The 20,164-nt window shown below is 44.5% G+C and overlaps 1 protein-coding gene across 2 annotated transcripts in view; it reads right to left on the bottom strand.

Annotated features, from left to right (window-relative positions):
* Window positions 1–20,164, bottom strand: part of SH2D4B (SH2 domain containing 4B) — a 105,250-nt gene that overhangs the window by 20,120 nt on the left and 64,966 nt on the right. For both annotated transcript variants that reach the window (XM_037059454.1, XM_037059455.1), the window contains exons 5-6: window positions 6,574–6,790; window positions 2,461–2,585 (exon numbers count right to left, since the gene is read on the bottom strand). In XM_037059454.1, coding sequence (XP_036915349.1) covers window positions 2,461–2,585; window positions 6,574–6,790 — 342 coding nt within the window. The remainder of the gene's footprint in view (window positions 1–2,460; window positions 2,586–6,573; window positions 6,791–20,164) is intronic.

Raw genomic sequence — 20,164 nt, 5'->3', positions numbered from 1 at the left:
ATCATGGTTCTGTTTGTTCTGGGACAATATAAAACTCATGTTTTGTTTTTTAATCAGGATAGAAAATAAAGTGTAAGATAAATTTGAGCATCTCCACCTCCATCTTGCGTTCTCCATTATCTGTTCCAATCCACAGAGCAACCAATGCCCTGTAAACCTCCATCCCACAAAAATTTGAGTGGCATTATGAGGTGCCTAAGATGCTGGCATCATGTTTCCATGGTTATAATAATAAATGGATGAAAATAAAGCAGTGACTCAAACAGAATCTCTCCCAGCAGCTACAGGGACACAAAATTGGGACAGAGGAGAGACGTAGTGAATCCCTGGGACAAGCTCCAGGGACACACAGTTAAGTCACCCAGGAAAGTTGATTTGTGTTCTTTCTGAGCAATAAAAAGCCCCTCTATCTCCTGTTAGATGTGTGGAGACCAGAGAGTAAAAAGAAGCCTAAAAGTGAATGGTGGTTATAATGGGCTCTACTATCATCCAAAACTGTTCATCTACATCACAGAGGTCAAGCTGGCTCTGGCCAAAGAAACAGGAGCAACAATGGTGTGTGACAATTCCACACAGAAGCTTCAGGAGCCAACATGTGGCTCGCCATGCCTCTCTTTTCCCTCCGTCATGAGACCATTAGAGTTTCAAGAGAAGCAGCAACTTCAGTCTGAGGACTTTATCAAATTCCACAACTCAATGGGCATGTAACATTTGGAGGAAATGTCTTGGTCGGTGGAAGTCACTCAGACTTTGGGATCATTTTTCATTGAGACATAGCCAAGCATAATCTGACCGATGCAATGGGGATGCTATTAATTGAGTTGGAGAGCTCTGCAACAGTGGGAACATAGAAAAATGGTGAGTTTGCTTTGGCCTTGTTTCTGGGCCGATGAAAAGCAGAGGTGAGGGTTGAATACAGAGATGCCTAAGGCATATGGCCCGGCCCCAGTGAGCACACGGCCAACTGAGAAGGCTAGCTTAACCTTGTGTGTGGCTCTGGGTTTTCTGACTATTTCCAGCTCAACCTCACTCACTGGGCCCTGAGCACACACCCATGAAGGCCCAATGCAGAGGAGCAAAAGTTGCTCTTAGGAATTAGAAAGACTGGAATCCAGTCTCACCTCTGACACATCATTTCTGCCTTCATCCATTCTTCCCATGGATACTTACTGTGGTAGGCATTAGTGAAATGGACAAGGCCCTTGGTTTCATAGGCTTACAATTAGGTAGGAGAATATGCATTAAGCAAATGAGATAAATACAAACTAGGTGAGAAATAAATACAGTGAATTGAGAGAAACAGGTGAAGGCTGTTTTAGATAAAGTTTTCAGGAAAGGCCTCTCTGAGGGGATATTTCAGATGGAAAATGGGAATGTATTAGCCATGCAAAAAGCTAGAGAAAGAGCAATAGCAAGTGCAAAGGGCTTGATACAGAAAAGAAAATGGCTTGTTTGAGAAATAGGAAAAAACCAAAGCTATGAAAGGAAATAATTATGGCATAAAGTTGGAAGCCAGGCCCATCATCTGAGACCTTGTGGACCCCAGCATGGAGTTTGAAGTTCATTGCAATTATAAAGGGAAGCAGTGGGTATTGAGCAGGCAGTGACAGGATCTGATTTATATCTAAATGATTCTCAGGATGGTGTGTGGAAGATGACTTGTACAGGAGCCAGAGTGAAAGAGAAATGAGGACAGGCTTGCAACCTGGACTGGGTGGGGCCTCTGTGACCTTTGTGTCCTTGGGCAATCCCTTAACAGTGCCATGTCTCAGTCATCCCATCTGTAGAGTATGGCTGTAGTCTGCACTTCATAGTCCACAAACTCTTTTGGCTCCTGGAAGTGAGAACAGAGGTGCTCCCCCCTGCATGATTTCTTCTAATCACTCCAGCTGCCTTTCTTGGAGGTAGAGCCATGTCCAGAGCTTGTCCGTGAAGGCTCCCTAACAGCCCTCAAGATCCCAAAGACTCCAGTGCCTACAATGACACTGGGTTTATCTCTTAATTTGGATGGAACCTACAACACCTGGAAGCTGGCCAGGACATAAGACGAATGCAGGGGAAATACCAGGCAATGTGGAGGTGGTTAGTTACACGGCACTCATGAACTGATACAGAGGGTGTGGTGACCAGCAGCCCTTCCTATTTCTCTGTAGCAAGTCTCTGCTAGAATCACAAACCTGCTTCCCTGATTGAGCCCCCTATATGTTCAGATCACTGGACTGGGGTCATGAGCCATGAGATACATTCTTGAACTCATGAATGAATGAGGGGCAGAATGAAATTAGCAGTTGAAAGTTCTTTACTCTTGAACTCATGAATGAATGTGGGGCAGAATGAAATTAGCAGTTGAAAGTTCTTTACTCCCCTGATTATAACAGTCCTTCAGCATCTCTTTCCCAGTCTCAAGAAGAGGTGGAGATATGAAAGGTGTCTGCTCTGAGACACAGACAGCTGTCCTACCATGGAACCAGGGAGCGATGGATTTGGTGTTCCTCTCAAAGCCAGCCTGGCGAGGCAGCTGCTCCTCCTTAAACCAGCGGACTATGACTTCTCTGGAGACAGGTCTCAACGGGCGCTCCCAAGTCCTGCTGAGAAGAGAGAGGAGTGTGGGAGAGTCAGGAAGGGAGGGAGAGAGGGGAGAAGAGAAGGAGTGAGAGGGACGGGGAGAAAAGGCAAAGGAGGGAGGCCACAGTGAAAATGAATGAGCACAGAGCCCACACTCAAGCCACCTGTGGAGAGGATTAAATGAGTCCAGGTACTTGAGAGCACTTTGCAGATTATAATGTACCAGCTGTCATTATTTTTCCCCAAAGAAAATTATTATCACTTGCTTTGAAAAAAGCCACACAGGTGGGAACAGAAAAGAAAACAGGAGGGGAAGTCTGAGGGAAAGAAAAGGCATATTTTCCCTCTAGGATGGCCAGGGTGTAAACATGAGCATCCACGAGGCAGGATCCCAATGTAACAGGAGCAGAACTATTAGCATGTGAGTGTCCTCCATCCCCCACCCACGCCCACTACAGGAAATTCTGGTTTGCTCCTCAGTGTGGCCCCTTCCCCAGCCTTCCACAGGGGACACCTGCCTTTGCCAGCTGCTCCCTTCGGTGCTTTTGTGAGACAAAATCAGGACAGTGAACAGAGAGAAACCGGAGACCCTTGATTTGCTGTGGATGTGGCTGAGATTCACTGCCAACAATTAAAAAGGATAAGGACAGACAAAGGAGGGGGCACAGAGCACTGTGCTGGTTGACTTTTGGTCGATTTCACAGGGGATCTGGTGAGGGGCTGAAGGTACTGAGAGTGGGGACTATAGAGGCACTTGAAGAATCTATAAGGACATATTTTTGACATTTTCTCACAAATAGGCCACGATTTTAAATGTTTTTGTGTCTGAACTGTGGTTCTTGGATGCGCACAGAGACTGCCACGTAAGCGCCCTGTTACACGGCAGCCACACTGACAGGAAGCGCCGTGAGAGTTCAGCGGCACACGGCACGTAACGGGCACACGCCGGCTATTGGCTGAGTCAACATGAAGCAAGATCACACTGCACTGATCTACGGAGAGAAAGCACAGCATACCAAGGGCAGGCCTTTGGCCTAGCTTGAACAAACGCAGCTTGTCACCTTTCCAACTGAGGGACAGAACCTGATAAATTCTCACTTTTTCATTGCTATCTACTTACTAGTCATGGCATTTATAATTCACCACTGCTGCCATCGTTTTTTATCAAATGAGTTGTCCTCCCACATACTCTAATTTGCCCTGCACCAGCACTTTGAGGCAGAGTTCAGCACATCCTGGCAAACCCCGGAATGAGTTTATATTTGCATTTGCCCTAAAATGAATCCATGCACACGAACATACATAGTAGTGAACAGTGTGACTTTAGGAAAGTTGTTATAAAAAAGATAGCAGATGAGGTTCCACTGCATTGGCGTAAAGCCATCAGCAATGGAGTCTGTGCTCTAAACACCTTTCCCACCGCTGCTTCCCTTGGCTCTTCTTCACCGCCCCCCCGACTTTCAGTGTTGGTCCCACTGATCCACACGTTGGGGTTTCCCCCTCTCAGCAACCCCAGAGGCCTCTCCTCTTTATTAAGCAGCACACTATAACCCTGCTCGGCTTCTTCCTTACTGCTCAACAGCAAAACTGCTCTGGTTTCTAGGACTCATTTTCCTTAGAAGGCAAGGGGAGGTTATAAGTAACAGTTATATATATAACTGTTACTTATATATATATATGTTATATATTATATATATAAATATATATGTTATATATTATATATATTACAGTTATATATATAACCTTACTTATAACCTTATAAATGCTAGGAAGGTTTTCCAAGAAGCCACCTGGCCAGAGCTTCACTCCTGCACCTGAAACTCTCTCCCAGAAACAATGTGTGGCCATCCCTCAGCACAGTCAGATGAGGGTGAGCCGGCCAATGCCAGTACTGCACAGCTGGGGGCAATGAGGCCACAGGGGCCTATACCATGGGGCAGCCACAGGAGGGAGGCCGATGCGTGGCCTCTGGGGTGCCTGGGTCCTCCGTCTCACCTATATGGACCCTGGCTCCCTTGATGGCTCACTGTGGTGGTCACTGCTCCCCTACTGACAGCTAGCCACAGCCAGCCTGGAGCCAGGCAGTACCACCAACCATGCAACTCCATCATGTGGGCCTGAAGGACAGATCACCTGGTCCCTTTAAAATGATGGATTATAATTTCCCTGGGGGCATACCAAGAAGCCTTTCTTAACTATGCCTCCAAAGCCAGAAAACATAAAAGAAAATTTGACCTCATGAAAATCAAGGATTTTGGCATCATTGCAAAAATCATCATTGCAAAAATCAAAAGACAATGACAAATAGGAAAAAAGCATTTATCATAAACAAAAGGATCCTCTTCCCTAATATTTAAAGAGTTCTTAGATGTGGGGGATGAAGAAAAGAACAATGGCACAATGAAAAAAAACTGGTAGAAGAAAAAATATACAGATAAGGAAATACCAATGGTCCTTAAACACATACAAAATACTTAATCTCCCTCATAAGCACAAATGCAATTTTAAATGATCACTGAGATATAGTTCTTACACAAAAGTTTGACAACACACTGTTGAAAGGCTGAAGTGTAAGTGTCCATTGGCACAACCCCTGTGAAGAGCAAGATGAGATAACTATCAGTGCTGTAAATGCACACAGCCCTTAACCCAACGATCCCACCTGGGGGAAATCTCTCACAAATAACAGTTCTATGTGTATAAAGTTAACATCTACAAGGTTATTCACTAAAGGCATTGTTGGTAAAAACCAAAGATTTCAAACAACACCAGCTTCATTTAACAAATTTTGATAAGTAAATTATAGCACATGCTTGCAGCAGAATACTACGCAGCTATAAAGAGAAAACTAAATAAAAACTCATAGTTAAGAATTGGTACGAAAAGATCTCTAAAATATAAATGGGGAAAAATTTATGATGTAGAAGTCTGTAGAACACACAGACTTTATGCAAAAAAAGAGTGAGATGCAACTTTTCGTGCTGGCAGGGACAGAAAGGGATTAGGCAGGTACCTGAAGAGCGGCAGTTCCCTTAGGGAAAGGGGGCGCTGAGTAGATGGGGGCCAAGGATGTGAGCTGCTCATTCCTCCACATATCTTTTAAAACTTTCTGGTTTGTAAACCACAGTGACAAGGGAGGAAAAGAAGAAAGAAGGAAAGGAAGGAAGAAATTCAGACATGATCAGCTCTCCCTAGACTGCAGGGAGAAGGACAAGGGAGGTACAAATAATTCTAAATCCCAACTAAAGCAAAACTCAGCCCTCCATCATCTGGGGATGAAAAGAGTCTTCTGCGGATTAACTGTGGCTCAGGAAGATAGCAGGCCCTCACCACCACCCAGCCTCTGAGCTGTCACTGGGGGAGGTAGTTGTTGGACAAAGGTGGGGACACAGATCATAGGGCTGGCCTCAGGTGGGTACAGGCAGACAGTGGAGAAGCTCCAGGCAACCACTTCGCCCTCGGTCCTGGCAATCATGAGCAGTCACGTAAGTGCCCTTGCCAGACCCCTCAAATGAGGCCAGTGTGTTCCTCCACGCTCACCTGCCAATCTACTATCAGAACCCAGGATGCCCCCACACTGCCTGTGGTTACAGAGGCAGCCAGCCCAGGTTCCCAGGCCACTGGACCATATTTAATCTACTCGAAGTCTGACACTTCAAGTTTTTAACCTGAGATCTGTGGACCTTTAAGAGGTTTAAATGATACGCAAACATTTTGGGGTATTTGTATATGCACATCTTGGAGGGAAGAAGGTACACAGCTTCCTCTAGATTCTCAAAAGAATCTGAGACCCCCAAAAGGTTAAGAATCTCAGAACTCCAGAGTTATTCAAAATCTCCAACCCCCACCCAGCCCCCCATTCCACAGAGAGGAAATTACTAGCCCCAAATTTCATAGCAAGTTAGAGGCAGAAGCAGGACTGGGTCCCCAGTTCCCTGTGCCCCCATCCAAGACCCTGTCCCTAGCCAGGCCTCCCCATGCAGAGCCCCCCAGCCCCACCAGACCCACCTGACAGGCATTTCGAGGGGTAGCGGTGGACCCGGGCCTGGGAAGTGGTGGTAGAGTCTGGCCTCCTGCTCATGGCTCTGGCCAAGATCCTGTAACATGAAGCTGAGGCCGGCAACAGCGCCCTTCTGGATGGCACGGAGCGAAAGGCGCCGGTACTCGTCTCGGGCCCGCTGGGCTCGGCGGCTTCTTTCCTCATCGGCTGCCTTGGACCGACGCACTGGAAAAGGAGAGAGTATGTTCTCCTGGAGCCAAGGCCTAGGCCATACACTAGGCAAACCAAGGCTAGGCTAGGAGCCTGGGGTCTTTCCCAGAGTCCCAGGATTCACAGGATTCCTCCACATGGGCTGCATGGAACCTTAGAGCCCCCCAGTGGTAAGGAAGGTCAAGTCCAGCCCTAACCAGCAGCCCTGAACTAGCCCATCCCTGTGGGGATAAAGACACTCATGACAGTTTGGGGTCATTAGGTTGTTCCTGTGACCCCATTCCGAAATGAGCAAGAAATCTTTGGATGGAATTTTACATCTCCATATATATATTTCTCCCTCAGAGTGCCCTGCTCAGAGCAGCTTCTCAAACCCTGTGCCTACCCACCCAGCTTCATGAGCACCTTTCAAAGTGGTCAGCATCGCCTAACACCGCTGTCGTCACGCACACTGACTATAGGCTTTCTCTGTGCCCAGGCTGCCTGCTTTCTCTCCGATATCTCATGATAGACACCTCCCCCAACCACCCAGTAAGGAAGGCACATCACTATTGCCACATCAGAAACCCAGCCTCCAGGAGCGTAACTAACTTGCCCAAAGTTAGATAGCTAATAAGGGGCAGAGCCAGGACTGGCATGTCTGGCTCTGGAACACATGCAGCTCCTTCTACCACATGGACCCCACCTCTCAAACTTTCTTCATTTTCAAACCAGATGCATTTGACATAAGAGCCCCTGCTCTTTCCTACAAAAAAGCCAAAAGAACATCTAAGACCATGCAGTCCAACCTCCTAACATCAGTCATGCGAAAACTGAAGCCCAGGGAAGGACAGTGACTTGGCTAGCTGGGCCAGTGGCCAAGTCAGACCAGGAACTATCAATTCTCCTACCAGAATGAGTTGTTGGAAACATTGGTATCTCAATTCTGGGGCCCTTGCTTTCATTAGTCTTCTGTGGGCTTGACAGCTGGTGGGTGAGTGTGTTGGGTAAAGGGGGAGAGGGTTCTTTGATAGCTTTGTTATACCACAGATTACGAAACTCCAAGATGCCCCTCTCCCCAGCCTTCTGGCTTTTTTCTGTTTCTCAAGTCAGGGCCCTGTCTCAACCAAGTGGCCTTGAAAAGACATCTGCATGTTACTGCTTCTAAAACTTGAAAGGGTGTCCTGGAACTGACAAAATGCCAAGAGAGGCAACCAAACCTGTTGGAGGCAAGGTGTTAAATTAAAACCAACTATTCTGTAGTCTGATTGCATCTTGTCAGGCCTATCTGCCTCTAAAATCCAATCCCTTCATAGCGAACACTTGGAGCTGGTTGTGTTCTTCTCATTGTTCACGGCTAGTGAGCTCTGGACCAAGCAGGTCAACTTTCCCTTCTGGAGTAAAATCTCACCCAAATATTTCTACTCCAACTCCATTTAGTGCACGTGCAGCAAGCACCTACAACCCGCCAGTGTCAAAGTCTGTTCATACGTGGAGGTCAATAGCCTTGCTCCCGAAAGAAAGCACTTCTAATCTGAAGTTGCCAACAACCCCTCTTGAAACATGACATTCCCCAGAACTGAGGGTGGTAGCATGAAGTCTCGGCTGGTAATTACGGATGTGGAGGTCACAAGCAGAGGCTCCAGTGGTCTGTGAGCTCAATGAGGGCCAGCGGGGAATTTTCTTTGGTTTATTCATTGCTGTATTCCAGTGCCTAGAACACAGATGTGTCGATCAGCAGGTAATACATATTTTGGATGACTGTGCCCAATTAATTATTTAACCAGTGCCAGATCTATGCTACACATAGACAGAACAAAGACCAGACCCTTTTCTCAAGGCACTTGAGCCTAGCTGAAAAAATAGACGAGTAAATATCTCTAACAAAATATAAACAGGGACTGGTTCAGTACACTCAGAGTTTAGTAGCAGCAGTGCTCACGTGCAGCAAGGGAGCCAGAAGCTATCACAGGGCAGGAAGCACCTGACTGGGTCTAGAAAAGTCTACAGGAGTTTTCCAGAGAAAGAAGAGGGAGGGAGCCATCCCTGAGAGAAGACCTAGGTTGCGGTGCCCAGTCGGCTTGTCTGTAAGTTCCGGGTACTAAGACACAATAATGTCTGCCTTGCGTGTGGTGAAGATTCACACAAGGCTCATGCCCCACTGTGAACTTTGCAGTCACCAGGCTGCAGACTAAGCACAGAAACTTGTGCCCTACCAGGGCCAGGGACCTTTGAGAGTTTACAGCTCCTAAGAGATAGCAACATTCAGTGACAGGTTGCAGAATGAAGTCAAATGCAGACTAGGCAGACAAGGTTATAGAACTCAGCTGGGGAGGCCCTGCGACACTGGCGGAACAGAGAATAAACCCAGCCTCCCAAAGCCCAGTTCTAAACCCACCACTGTCTTCCACAAAAGCCTCCAGTGGCTCCCACTGTGCACAGGATAAAGGGCAAACCCCTTGGTCCTTAAGAAGTATCCCACCCACCCCACTTTCTTCCTGCACAATAGGGCTTTGAGCTCCTCCCCACGCTGGCTGCTCTGGCCCTACTAAGCTCCCCACTCCCCTCTCTTCTGCAAACTCTCCTGTGTTCACCGACCAAGACTAACTGCTCTGACTGGGCAACCAGGCCAGCTCAGAAAAGCCAGGCAGCAGCACTGAGGGCACTGACTTGCTGCAAGCAGGAAGCCGGGTCTCTGCATTGGAGTTAACACCTCCATCACATCACAATTACAATTTCAGTTTTGTGATGAAAACATTTAAAATCTAGTCTCTTAGCAACTTTCAATTATATAATACGGCATCGTTGACTATTATCTTATGCTGTGCATTGAATATCCAAAACTTACTCATCTTCTAACTGCAACTTTGTACCCCTCGACCAACATCCCCCCGGATTCTCCATCACCGCCTCCGGCCTCCAGGAACCATCATTCTACTCCCTGCTTCTATAAGTTGGGCTTTTTTAGATTCCACATACAGTATTTGCCTTTCTCTGCCTGATTTACCTCACTTGGCATGAGGACCTCAAGGTCCAACCATGTCACAATGGCAAGACTTCCTTCTTTCTTACAGCTGAGTGATACTGTAGAGTGTGTGTGGGCATTAGTGTTCTATACATTCTTTATCTATTCATCCACCATTGTGAATAACACTTCGATAAATATGGGACTGCAGATATCTTTTCAATATCTTGTTTTCATTTACTTTGGTTATATATCCAGAAAATAGCTGGACAATATGGCAGTTTTGTTTTTAACTTTTTGATGAACATTCGTACTGTCTTCTATAGTAGCTGGACCAATTGGCATTGCTCCCACAAGGGTTCCCTTTTCTCCTCATCCTCACCAACACTTCACAACAACTTTCCTAAGAAGTCTCTGATGTCTCTAGGCCTCAGTTCCCACCTCTGTCAAAATGAAAATGACATCAATGTCTGCCTCACTAAGTTATAAAGAGTAAATGAAACGTATAAATACTATGAACTATGAAATGCTTTGGGAAAGCAATGTCTTACCAAATCAAGCGTCAGAACCTGACCCTTTCTCCACATCTCCCAATGTCTGGAGCCAGATCCCAACACCATGTACCAGCTGTGTGACACGGAACAAGTTACTTACTCACCCTGGGCCTCCATTTCCTCATAAGCAAAGTGGAGATAATAATGGTCATTACTACATAAAGTCGTTATGAGGATTAGGGCAGCTAACAACATAAACCACTTAAAATCGGTAAGCACCACGGTAAGTTAACTAAAATTTTTATTTTCATTACCCATGGTATTGCTCTGTCCAAAACAGAGCCAACAACAGTTCTTGGCCTGTCCAGGAGGGGGCACCCTTGTTGGTCTGTCACGGGGAATGTGCCCTGTGACAATTCAGAAACAGCTTCCCTTAAATTAAACTCAAAATCTCAAAAGCTTGCTTTTAGTTCCTTGTCATAAATAGGGAAGGATTTTGGACTGTATCTCATGAATCTGCCATCAAGACCCAGAATTCATGGAGTACTTTTTTCATCTAACCCAGAGAAAACAGCCACAACAAACACTAGGAGCCACACTTGGAGCAGCCAGAGGGAGCTTTCACCCTGCGGCAGCAAGTATTGGACTGTCCCCATGCTCCAGAAGACCCCTGCAGAGGAGAGTGCTCCGACCTAGTCACCTTCCACGTCCTCCCACGGCCCACACTCTGACCCAAGGGGACCCTCCGAGGCCTGTTCGGCAGACACTGCAAGGGCCCACTGTGCATGCAGAACGGAGCGGGGCTCTGATCACTCCCTGCGAAGGTCAGTTCCAGGGACTCTTTCCTTCATGTCTTAAAGGGAGAGTGAGCCTCATCTCACAGAAATACCATAAAGACAACTGAGATAGCACAAAAACACTGAAGACTTCAGAAGAAAGGCTGAACTTAGATGTTAAAAAGTGAACCAACCACCATGGGATACCACTTCACATCCATCAGAATGGCTACTATTAAAAAATGTTTTTATTAACAAAATAGAGGGTAACAAGTGTTGGCCAGGACATGGAGAAATTGGAACCCTTGTGTATTGTTGGTAGGAATGCAAAATGGTGCAGCTGCTGTGGAAAATAGTATAACAATTTCATAAAAAATTAAACATATAATTACCGTATGATCCAGCAATTCCACTTTAGATATACACCCGGAAGAACTGCACGCAGGGATTGGGACAAATGCTTGTACACCTGTGTTCACAGCAGGACTATTCACAAGAGCCAAAAGGTAGAAGCAAAATGTCCATCCATGGACGAATAGATAAACAAAGCATGTTATATTCATACAACAGAATATTGTTCATCCTTAAGAGGAAGGAAATTCTGACACACACTGCAACATGGATGGACCTTGAGGACATTGTGTTAGTGAATAAGCCAGACACAAAGGACGACTACCGTGTTTCATACAGCAGAAAGTACAGTGGTGGTTGCCAGGGGCTGTGTGAGGGGAAGAGTGGCGAGTTAGTAGGATTTCATGGGGACCGAGTTACAGTTTGGGAAGGTGAAGAAGTTCTGGAGATGGTGGTGATGGTATCACAATGTGAATGTATCCAATGTCATTGAACTTAAGTGACATGTCGATGTCACTTAAAATGGTTAAAATGGTAAATTTTAGGTTGTATATTTTACCACAATTTAAAAACGGACATTCTGTAACATTGCAGTTTGGCGAGCACCAGGCTGAGAATCAAGAGCCTGGAACATGGCTGCATGGCCCCATCGGCTAGATGTGTGCCCAGCAGTGGGCCCACCTCAGACCTCTGTCCTTATCTACAGATCAGAAGGAAAGGTTCCCTCCAGCTCTGCCTTCCGATCACAGGATGGTCTGGCCTGGGGTCACCTTCTCAGAACCGAGACATGGCTCTCCAGTATTGCCTGGCTGGAACCCTCCTGCTCAATAAGAAACCCAGAATCTCACAGTTCGGGGAGTCCAACCTCACCCATATCAGACCTGGGAATTTCAGCTGCCCCCACTCAGGGGTGGGGAGTCAGAGGATGGAGCAGGGAGGTGAGCATTCTGCTTGGCATGTCTCCTAACTCTCTGTCTAGCCTAGGACAAGTTTTCCTCCTTCTGGGTCTTAGTTTTCCCTTCATGGAAAAGTACCATCCTTTGTCCAGGGCTGCCAGAACTCCCGGGCCATTCTGGATCATGTCCTTATCTGTGCCCAAGGCTCCTGCTCAGTTCTCTAACACTAAAGGGAGTGCAGGGTTGGTTTTCCTCTTGGCAGAATCGCTGTGAGCATTTACATAGTTCCAGAAATACAACCAGGCTCGTCATTGCAAGAGGCAGGGTTTTTTAACACTTTAAATAATACATTCAGGCAGGGTGCACACACATATTCAGTGTGTATTTAGTGCCTATTTTGTGTTGTACAGGAGCAAACTGTGCATTGCACAACTGCAGGGGGTGCGGTCACTTTATGATCATCATAGATTTGTACAGATGTTGCAACACTTTTCTGGCAGGTGACAATTCAGAGTCGTGAGGAGTGAGCACCTTTTTCCAATTTTCACAAAGGCACCATATCAGCTGGCTGCCAGGCTGGTGCTAGAGGATGTGGGTACAGCGATGAGCAAGACATAGTCTCGGTCCTCAGAGACCTTACTCTCTAGTAGGGGAAACACACCAGCAAATGGTGAGTGGAGCTGAGGTGGGGTGTTCACAGGATGCTGTGGGCTCAGGCAGAGAAATCGTGCAGAGAAGGACCTGAGCTGATGCTTGGGGGACACACAAGATTCAATCAGGAGAGGCTGAGCAGAGGGTATTTTAGGCAGAGGAAGCTCAGGAAAGGACACTAACATGTGAGAGCGACTTCAGGCCTTGCCCTGGGAATGGGCCAGCATGGCCCATAGAGGGAAGCTATTGTTGGCAGTGACAAGAGGTGAGGATGCAGGAACAGAAAAGTTCATTTAAACCAGTAAATACTGGCTAATGAACCTGAGAGTTTGACCAAGGGGTGACTGGAAGCCACTGAAAAGTTTTAAGCGGGAGAGCAGGATACTGTTTGCACTTTTCAAAGACTGATTTGGCCCCATTGTTGCACATGAATCTGACAGGGACAAGAATGAAGCCTCGGAAAACAGAAATCAAGACAGAGAACAATTGGGGTCAGAGTTAAGGTAGTTAGGCCCTGGCTGGTGTAGCTCAGTGGATTGAGTGCGGGCCTGCGAACCAAAGGATCGAGGTTCGATTCCCAGTCAGGACACATGCCTGGGTTTTAGGCCAGTTCCCAGCAGGGGACACACTAGAGGCAACTATATATTGATATTTCTCTCCCTCTCTTTTTCCTTTACCCTCTATAAATAAATAAATAAAATCTTTTAAAAATTTTTTTAAAAAGTTAAGACAGGACAATGGGGAAGATGAGTGTAAATCCAAAAAGTATTGAGAAGGTTGAATCCTCACAACTTGGTAAGTTTGGGGATTGGTAGTAAGCAAAAAGGAGAGACCAGAATGACAGCCAAGTTTCTGCCTTTGAGAGTCAGGTGAGGAAGCAGGTTGGGAGGAAGAGGAAGAGGAGGACTGAGTTTGGACATGTTGAGGTAGAGGTGCCTGTGAGATTCCAGGAGGAAAGGTCCTGTGGGCACCACATCCTACATCATTCATTACTGCTCCTCAGTGAGACCCTCTCTGGAGAACTTACCCATGTTCCCTGGGCCCTTTCCCAACCTCTACAAAGGCAGAAAAAAATCCATTTTTTAAAGGATTTATTTATTTATTTTTAGTGACAGAGTAAGGGAGGGAGAGGAACATTATTGGGTTGCCTCTCACACCTTGACAGGGAATTGAACTGGTGACCATTTGGTTTACAGGACGACACCCAACTCACTGAGCCACCCTAGTCAAGGCAAGACTCTGTGTTTTACAGAACCCAAATAATCCATTTACATCCTGCAGAGAGACTGAAAGCTTCAAAGCAGTATCAGTTTGTAGTAACTCTTGGGTGAATAGAATAAAATGTTCCTGAAAAATTAGTGAATAATTCTCTATATACAAAAAGGAACCAATACCAATTTAAACTGGGTACAGGTGTGGATATGTTTAAATTCTGCTCCATTTTCTACTGCATATGACCTTGGACAACTTGAATTACCGTATCTTTATAATCCTTATCTGTAAAATGGGGGCCTCATAGGGTTGCTTTGAGAGGTAAATGAGAATACATAGGAGGGCCTGGACAGTTCCTGACACATGATAAGGGTTCATTAAATATTCTCTGTTGCTGCCGTCGTTGTTATCGTTATTGTTGTCATTGTTGTAAGGGGACTATAATGCAGTCTTTACAAAGGGCCAATTTTGGTCAAGGCACAGAAAGGTGGAGGAAGGGGTGACGTGGGGTGGGATGGGAGCTGAGTTAAGAGCGCTTGTTAGGAAAATGGAAAACAGGCAGTACAGATATTGAAGGATACAACACACTCAGATCTCTGGTGGTTCAACCTGCTGGAACAGCCTCAACCTGGGGAAGAGGCAGGTTTGGCACCAAGATAGGGAACCCTAAGAGATGAGACTCAGGAACAACAAACAAGGTCCACCCACAGCTGAATGCAGACCACAGGAAGGGACTCTATTCACACTGACTGGAGACTTCTGAGGTCGGTGGCTAACCCCCCTGTCCAGCTGGCAATTCCTGATAGCTTCCAACATTGACCCCTGGTGGTCATCAGAAGCAACTTCAGGAGTCCCTCAAAACCAGAATCCCCAGAGCAATTCCACTTTGGGACAACATTTAGCCTCTGAGGAATCTTGAGCAATTCAAGAGGAAAGAAAACCCTAAGCAGGACCCTGACTACGCATGTGGGGACTCACACTGGCATTATTCTGGGTTGTAAAACCAAAAACATGTGGCACCAGAGTTTGAGGAACAGTTTGAATGGGTTATGTTGAAGGAGAAACTGCACAATTCCCCATCTGATCAGTGGATAGAAAAGGCCCTTTTGTGATATCCTTCAGCTTTCCCTCCAGCCCTAAATTTCACTCTGCCCCACCCCATCTTCAGGCCACATGGCATCTCCACAAGACCCTCAGGTTCTGCCTGTCTCAAGCAAATGGCATTTTGGAATCATTAATGTTACACCCAGACTCCACAGCATGCGCTTTCCCAGGAGGGAATAGAATGGAACACGTATCACTGGACACCATACTGGGCCTGGGCACATATTTTCTCACTCAGCTCTAACAACAACCCAGAAAGGGTGCGATAACTGGAGTGCAGCTGTGGGCGAGGGGCCACCATCAGAATCACACAGTTCAAGGAGGGAGGGAAAGGGTTAACAATAATGCACGTCCAATTTTTGTAAACAGTATCATTGACCAAGTCATCCTGCCTCATCTCTAAATCTCTGGGCCGCTAGATGTTACTTAATTCCAAGTTCACAGCTGAGAAATAATTAAATGAATTTCTGCCCGATACATTCAGAGCTTCTCAGAAGACAGAGACTGCTCTACAGTTTGAACAAAATAGCTAAGTCTGCGTTCAAGTGATACTAAAGGGAATAAGTCCCCTTTATTCTAACTTGGAGAATTTAATTTAGGTGTTTTATCAAGAACTGCTGCTTTCCTAGATTAATGACCCATTGTATCTTTCACATTAAATTAATTGAGTGCAGCGTGGCTTTGCTGGATTTGAATGACAGGTTCCAGAGTTTGGCTCATTGTTCTTTAGGAAAGCATAAAATGAGGAACCAAAATCATGGGACCTGTATTATCATATCCTTTCTCTGTGTTTCTGGAGGTTTTTCCATTTTCTCTTGCCACACAGTACATTAATTAGCAATCAGGCAGCACTTGGGCCAGATGATTTCCATTCTCCATCCCTAACGAAACACCAGCCCAGCCCATCACTTTCCATCTCATCGTGTAGCTACGAAAAAAGAAACACTTTACGAGTGACTGCCCTTTACAACTTAGAAAGTACCTTGTTTCTTCCCTCTCATTTCACCCTCCCAACAAACCTCAACTCAAAATGATTACTTCGTTTTACAAATGAAATAACTGAGCTACTGAGCAAGAACCTGCTCCTGGGCACAGCAGTAAGTGGCAAAGCTAGAACAGGACTGACAGCCCAGGGTTTCTTCCCCCCCCCGCCCCCCGCACAGCAACAACCTCACGTGACTCCACTTTGTAACTGCTCATTGTTATTTTTTCAGCATAAAGTTTTGCCACATTTTGCCTTCTATTCTGAATTTAAATGACAGAATTCTTCTTAGCTCTTGACCATCTTATCTTTCCAGTCTCATTTTCTTCATTCAACTTCAGGCTGCAGCCACATTAAAACATGGGCACAATGCACACAGTGATTTTGCTTAGTGTTGTTCCTTCTGCTATAACACCATTCACCTTCCCATTTTCCCAAACCAAATGTCATTTCCTCCACAGGGCCTTTCCAAATGCTCTCTCTTCCTGGATGGAAAAAGATAATCTATGCAAGTGGAAACAAAAAGAGAGCACAGATAGCTAACTTTGTATCAGACAAAATAGACATGAAGCCAAAAATAATATCAAGAGAAAAGAAGATCATTATATAACGATAAGGGAGTCAATTCATTAAGAAGATACAACTATCATAAGTTGTTGCTCCCAACATTGGAGCAAATAAATACATAAAGAAAATATCTGAAGAGAGGAATAAACAGCAATACAATACAAATAGGGGGTGTCAATACCCCACTTTCAATAATAAGTAGATCATTCAGTCAGAAAAGTCATTAAGGAAACACTGAATATGACTTCACTGAAGACTAAATGGACCTAACAGACAGGCACAAAACACTCCATTCAGCAGCAGGATACACATTCTTCTCAAACCCACATGGAACATTCTACAGGATAGATCATAGCTTAGGTCACAAAATAAGTCTTAAAATTTTTAAGAAGATTAATAACACATCAAATATCTTTTCTAACCACAATAGTATGAAACTAGAAATTAATAATAAACAGAATGTGGCATACTTCAAAAACACATAGAAATTAAACAACACACTACTGAGCAAATGGGCCACAGAAGAAATCAAAAGAGAAATTAAAAAATCTTGAGATAGCCCTGGCTGGTGTAGCTCAGTGAATTGAGTGCGGACCTGTGAACCAGACAACCATGGTTCAATTCCCAGTGAGGGCACATGCCTGGGTTGCAGGCCAGTTCCCTGCAGGGGACACAAGAGAGGCAACCGTACATTGACATTTCTCTCCCTCTCTCCTTCCCTTCCCCTCTAAAGATAAATAAATAAAACTTTTAAAAAATCTTGAGATAAATGAAAATGGAAACACAATATATTAAAATATGAAATGCAGTAAAAGTTATTCTAAGAAAAGAGGTTATAATGATAATTCCTGTATAAAGAAAAAAGATGTCAAATGACCTAACTTTATGCCTCAAAGAATGAGAAGATGAACAAACTAAGCACAAAGTTAGCAGAAGGAGGAAAATAATATATAAAATCAGAGCAGAATAAAATAGACACTAGAAAAACAATAGGAAAGATAAACAAAACTAAGACTTGGTGGTGGTGTTTTTTGGTTTTTTGGTTTTGTTTTGTTTTTTTCTAAAGATGGATAAAACTGAAAAACTTCCAGTCAAAGAAAAAAAAGAGAAGATACAAATAAATAAAATCAGAAATGAAAGAGGAAATACTACGACTGACACCATAAAAACACTAAGAATTATATGAAACTATGAATAATTATTTACCAACAAATTAGATATCCTAGAAGAAATGGATAAATTTCTAGAAACATACAACCTATCAAAACTAAATCATGAAGAAACAGAAAATCTGAACAGAATAATTACTAGTGAGAAAGTTGAATCAGCAATCAAAAGTCTCCCAAGAAAGAAAAATCCAGGACCACATGGCTTCACTGGTGAATTCCACTGAACATTTATATATCCTCCCCAAACTCTTCCAAAAACCAGAAGAGGAGGAAACACTTCCAAACTCATCTTAGTAGTCCATCACCATCCTCACAACAAAGCCAAACAGAGACAATACAAGAAAAAATACTAGCCAATATCCTTGATAAACATAGATGAAAAAATCCTCAACAAAATATTAGCAGGCCAAACTACCCAAACAAGAAATTAAGAAAACAACCTGATTTACAATAGCATCAAAAAGAACTAAATAGTTAGAAATAAATTTAATCAAAGAGGTGAAAGACCTGTACATTGAAAACTAAGACCCTGATGACAGAAATTGAAGAAGGCACAAATAAATGAAAAGATATCCCATGTTCACAGATTGGAAGAATTAATATTGATAAAATATGCATATGCTCAAAGTCATCTACAGATCTGATGCAATCCCTGTCAAAATTCCAATGGCATTTTTCATAGAAATTAAAAAATAATCTCTAAATCCCTGTGGACACACAAAAGATTTGAATACTAAAGCAATCCTGAGCAAGAAGAACAAAGCTGGAGGCATCTCATCTGTTGATTTCAAATAAAATTATAAAGCTATAGTAAATAAAACACTATGGTACTGGCATAAAAACAGACATGTAAAGAAATGAAACAGAATAGAGAGTCTGGAAATAAACTCATGCATATAGTGCCAACTAAACTTCAATAGAGAAAAGATAATTTCTTCAATAAATGGTGTTGGGGAAACTGGATATTCACATGCAAAAGAATGAAACCAGACCCTATCCCAAACCATACACAAAAATCAACTCAAAATGGATGAAAAACTTAAATATAAGGCCTGAAACTATAAAACTCCTAGAAGAAAACATAGGCAGAAAGTTTCTTGACATTGATTTTAGCAGTGTTTTTTTTTATTTGACGCCAAAAGCAAAAATAAACAAGTAAGTACCTCTTTTTTTCCATTGGTACAACATCTTAGTGAGGGAGTAGTGGTGCCAGCTATTCTTCAGGTTTTTCTAGGCTACTCAAGGACAAGATGAAAGATGCCCTCAGAAAGTCAGCCAAGAAAGACAAAAAGGGGCAAGGCCAAAAAGAAGCGGTCCAAAGGCAAACTTCAGGACTAGTTCAATAATATAGTCTTATTTAACTAAGCAATATATGACAAACTCTGCAAGGAAGGTTTCAACCTTAAGCTTATAACCCCAGCTATTGTCTCTGAAAGACAGAAGATCCAAGCTCCTTGGCTAGGGCAGCCCTTCAGGCACTCATTAGTAAAGGACTTATTCGACTAGTTTCAAAGCATAGAACTCCTGTGGCAGGAGGGAGAGTGCCTGTGGGGAGAGTTCCTATCTGTGGTAAAGAACATGTTCTGGAACTAGATGGTGGTGATGGTTGTGCAACTTTGTAAGTAGCCTAAAAACCACAAAACTGTATGTGTTAAAGGGATGAATTTTACGTTGTGTGAATTGTATTTCAATTTTTTTAGAAGTCTGCCTATTGAATCTGATACATGGTTAAGAAAGGCTGAGTACCCAAGGGCTAGAAGTGGACGTCACCTCACAGCTCCAGTCTCTCTGCTGTGGCCTTGGTGCCAGTCACCTCTGAAATGCCCTGTTGTGGCAGCCTCCTCTTATGCCCAAACCCAGCCTCAATCATGTCGCTCACTGTCCACCCATATTATATGCCTTTTCACTTTGTGTTTTTCTTATATTTTACCATCTGATCCCAGAGACTGCCCCTCCCTTAGCTCCCCAATTCCTAAAGTCTGTAAAGGACTGCCAGGCAAGTATCCCTTCCACATGCAAACCAACCAACCCAAAGCCCAATCCCAACCACCTCTTGTATCTAGTTCTCACTCTCTGGGCCACTATCCGCCTGCCCTAATCGCCCCAGGACCAGGCGTCAGGCAACTGGAGGCAGCACCTGTACCCCAAAACCTGCTGAAATTATTCAGACTAGCCATACCTAAGCCTGCTTCCCCTGCCCGGCCTCGCCTTTCCCACAGAACCCACAACAAGGGCTCTGGCCC

This window comes from Sturnira hondurensis, unplaced genomic scaffold (genome assembly GCF_014824575.4).
Source record: "Sturnira hondurensis isolate 20B ecotype Veracruz unplaced genomic scaffold, ASM1482457v3 Scaffold0010874, whole genome shotgun sequence".
Taxonomy (NCBI): Eukaryota; Metazoa; Chordata; class Mammalia; order Chiroptera; family Phyllostomidae; genus Sturnira; species Sturnira hondurensis.
This window is presented reverse-complemented; position numbering and strand designations above follow the sequence as displayed.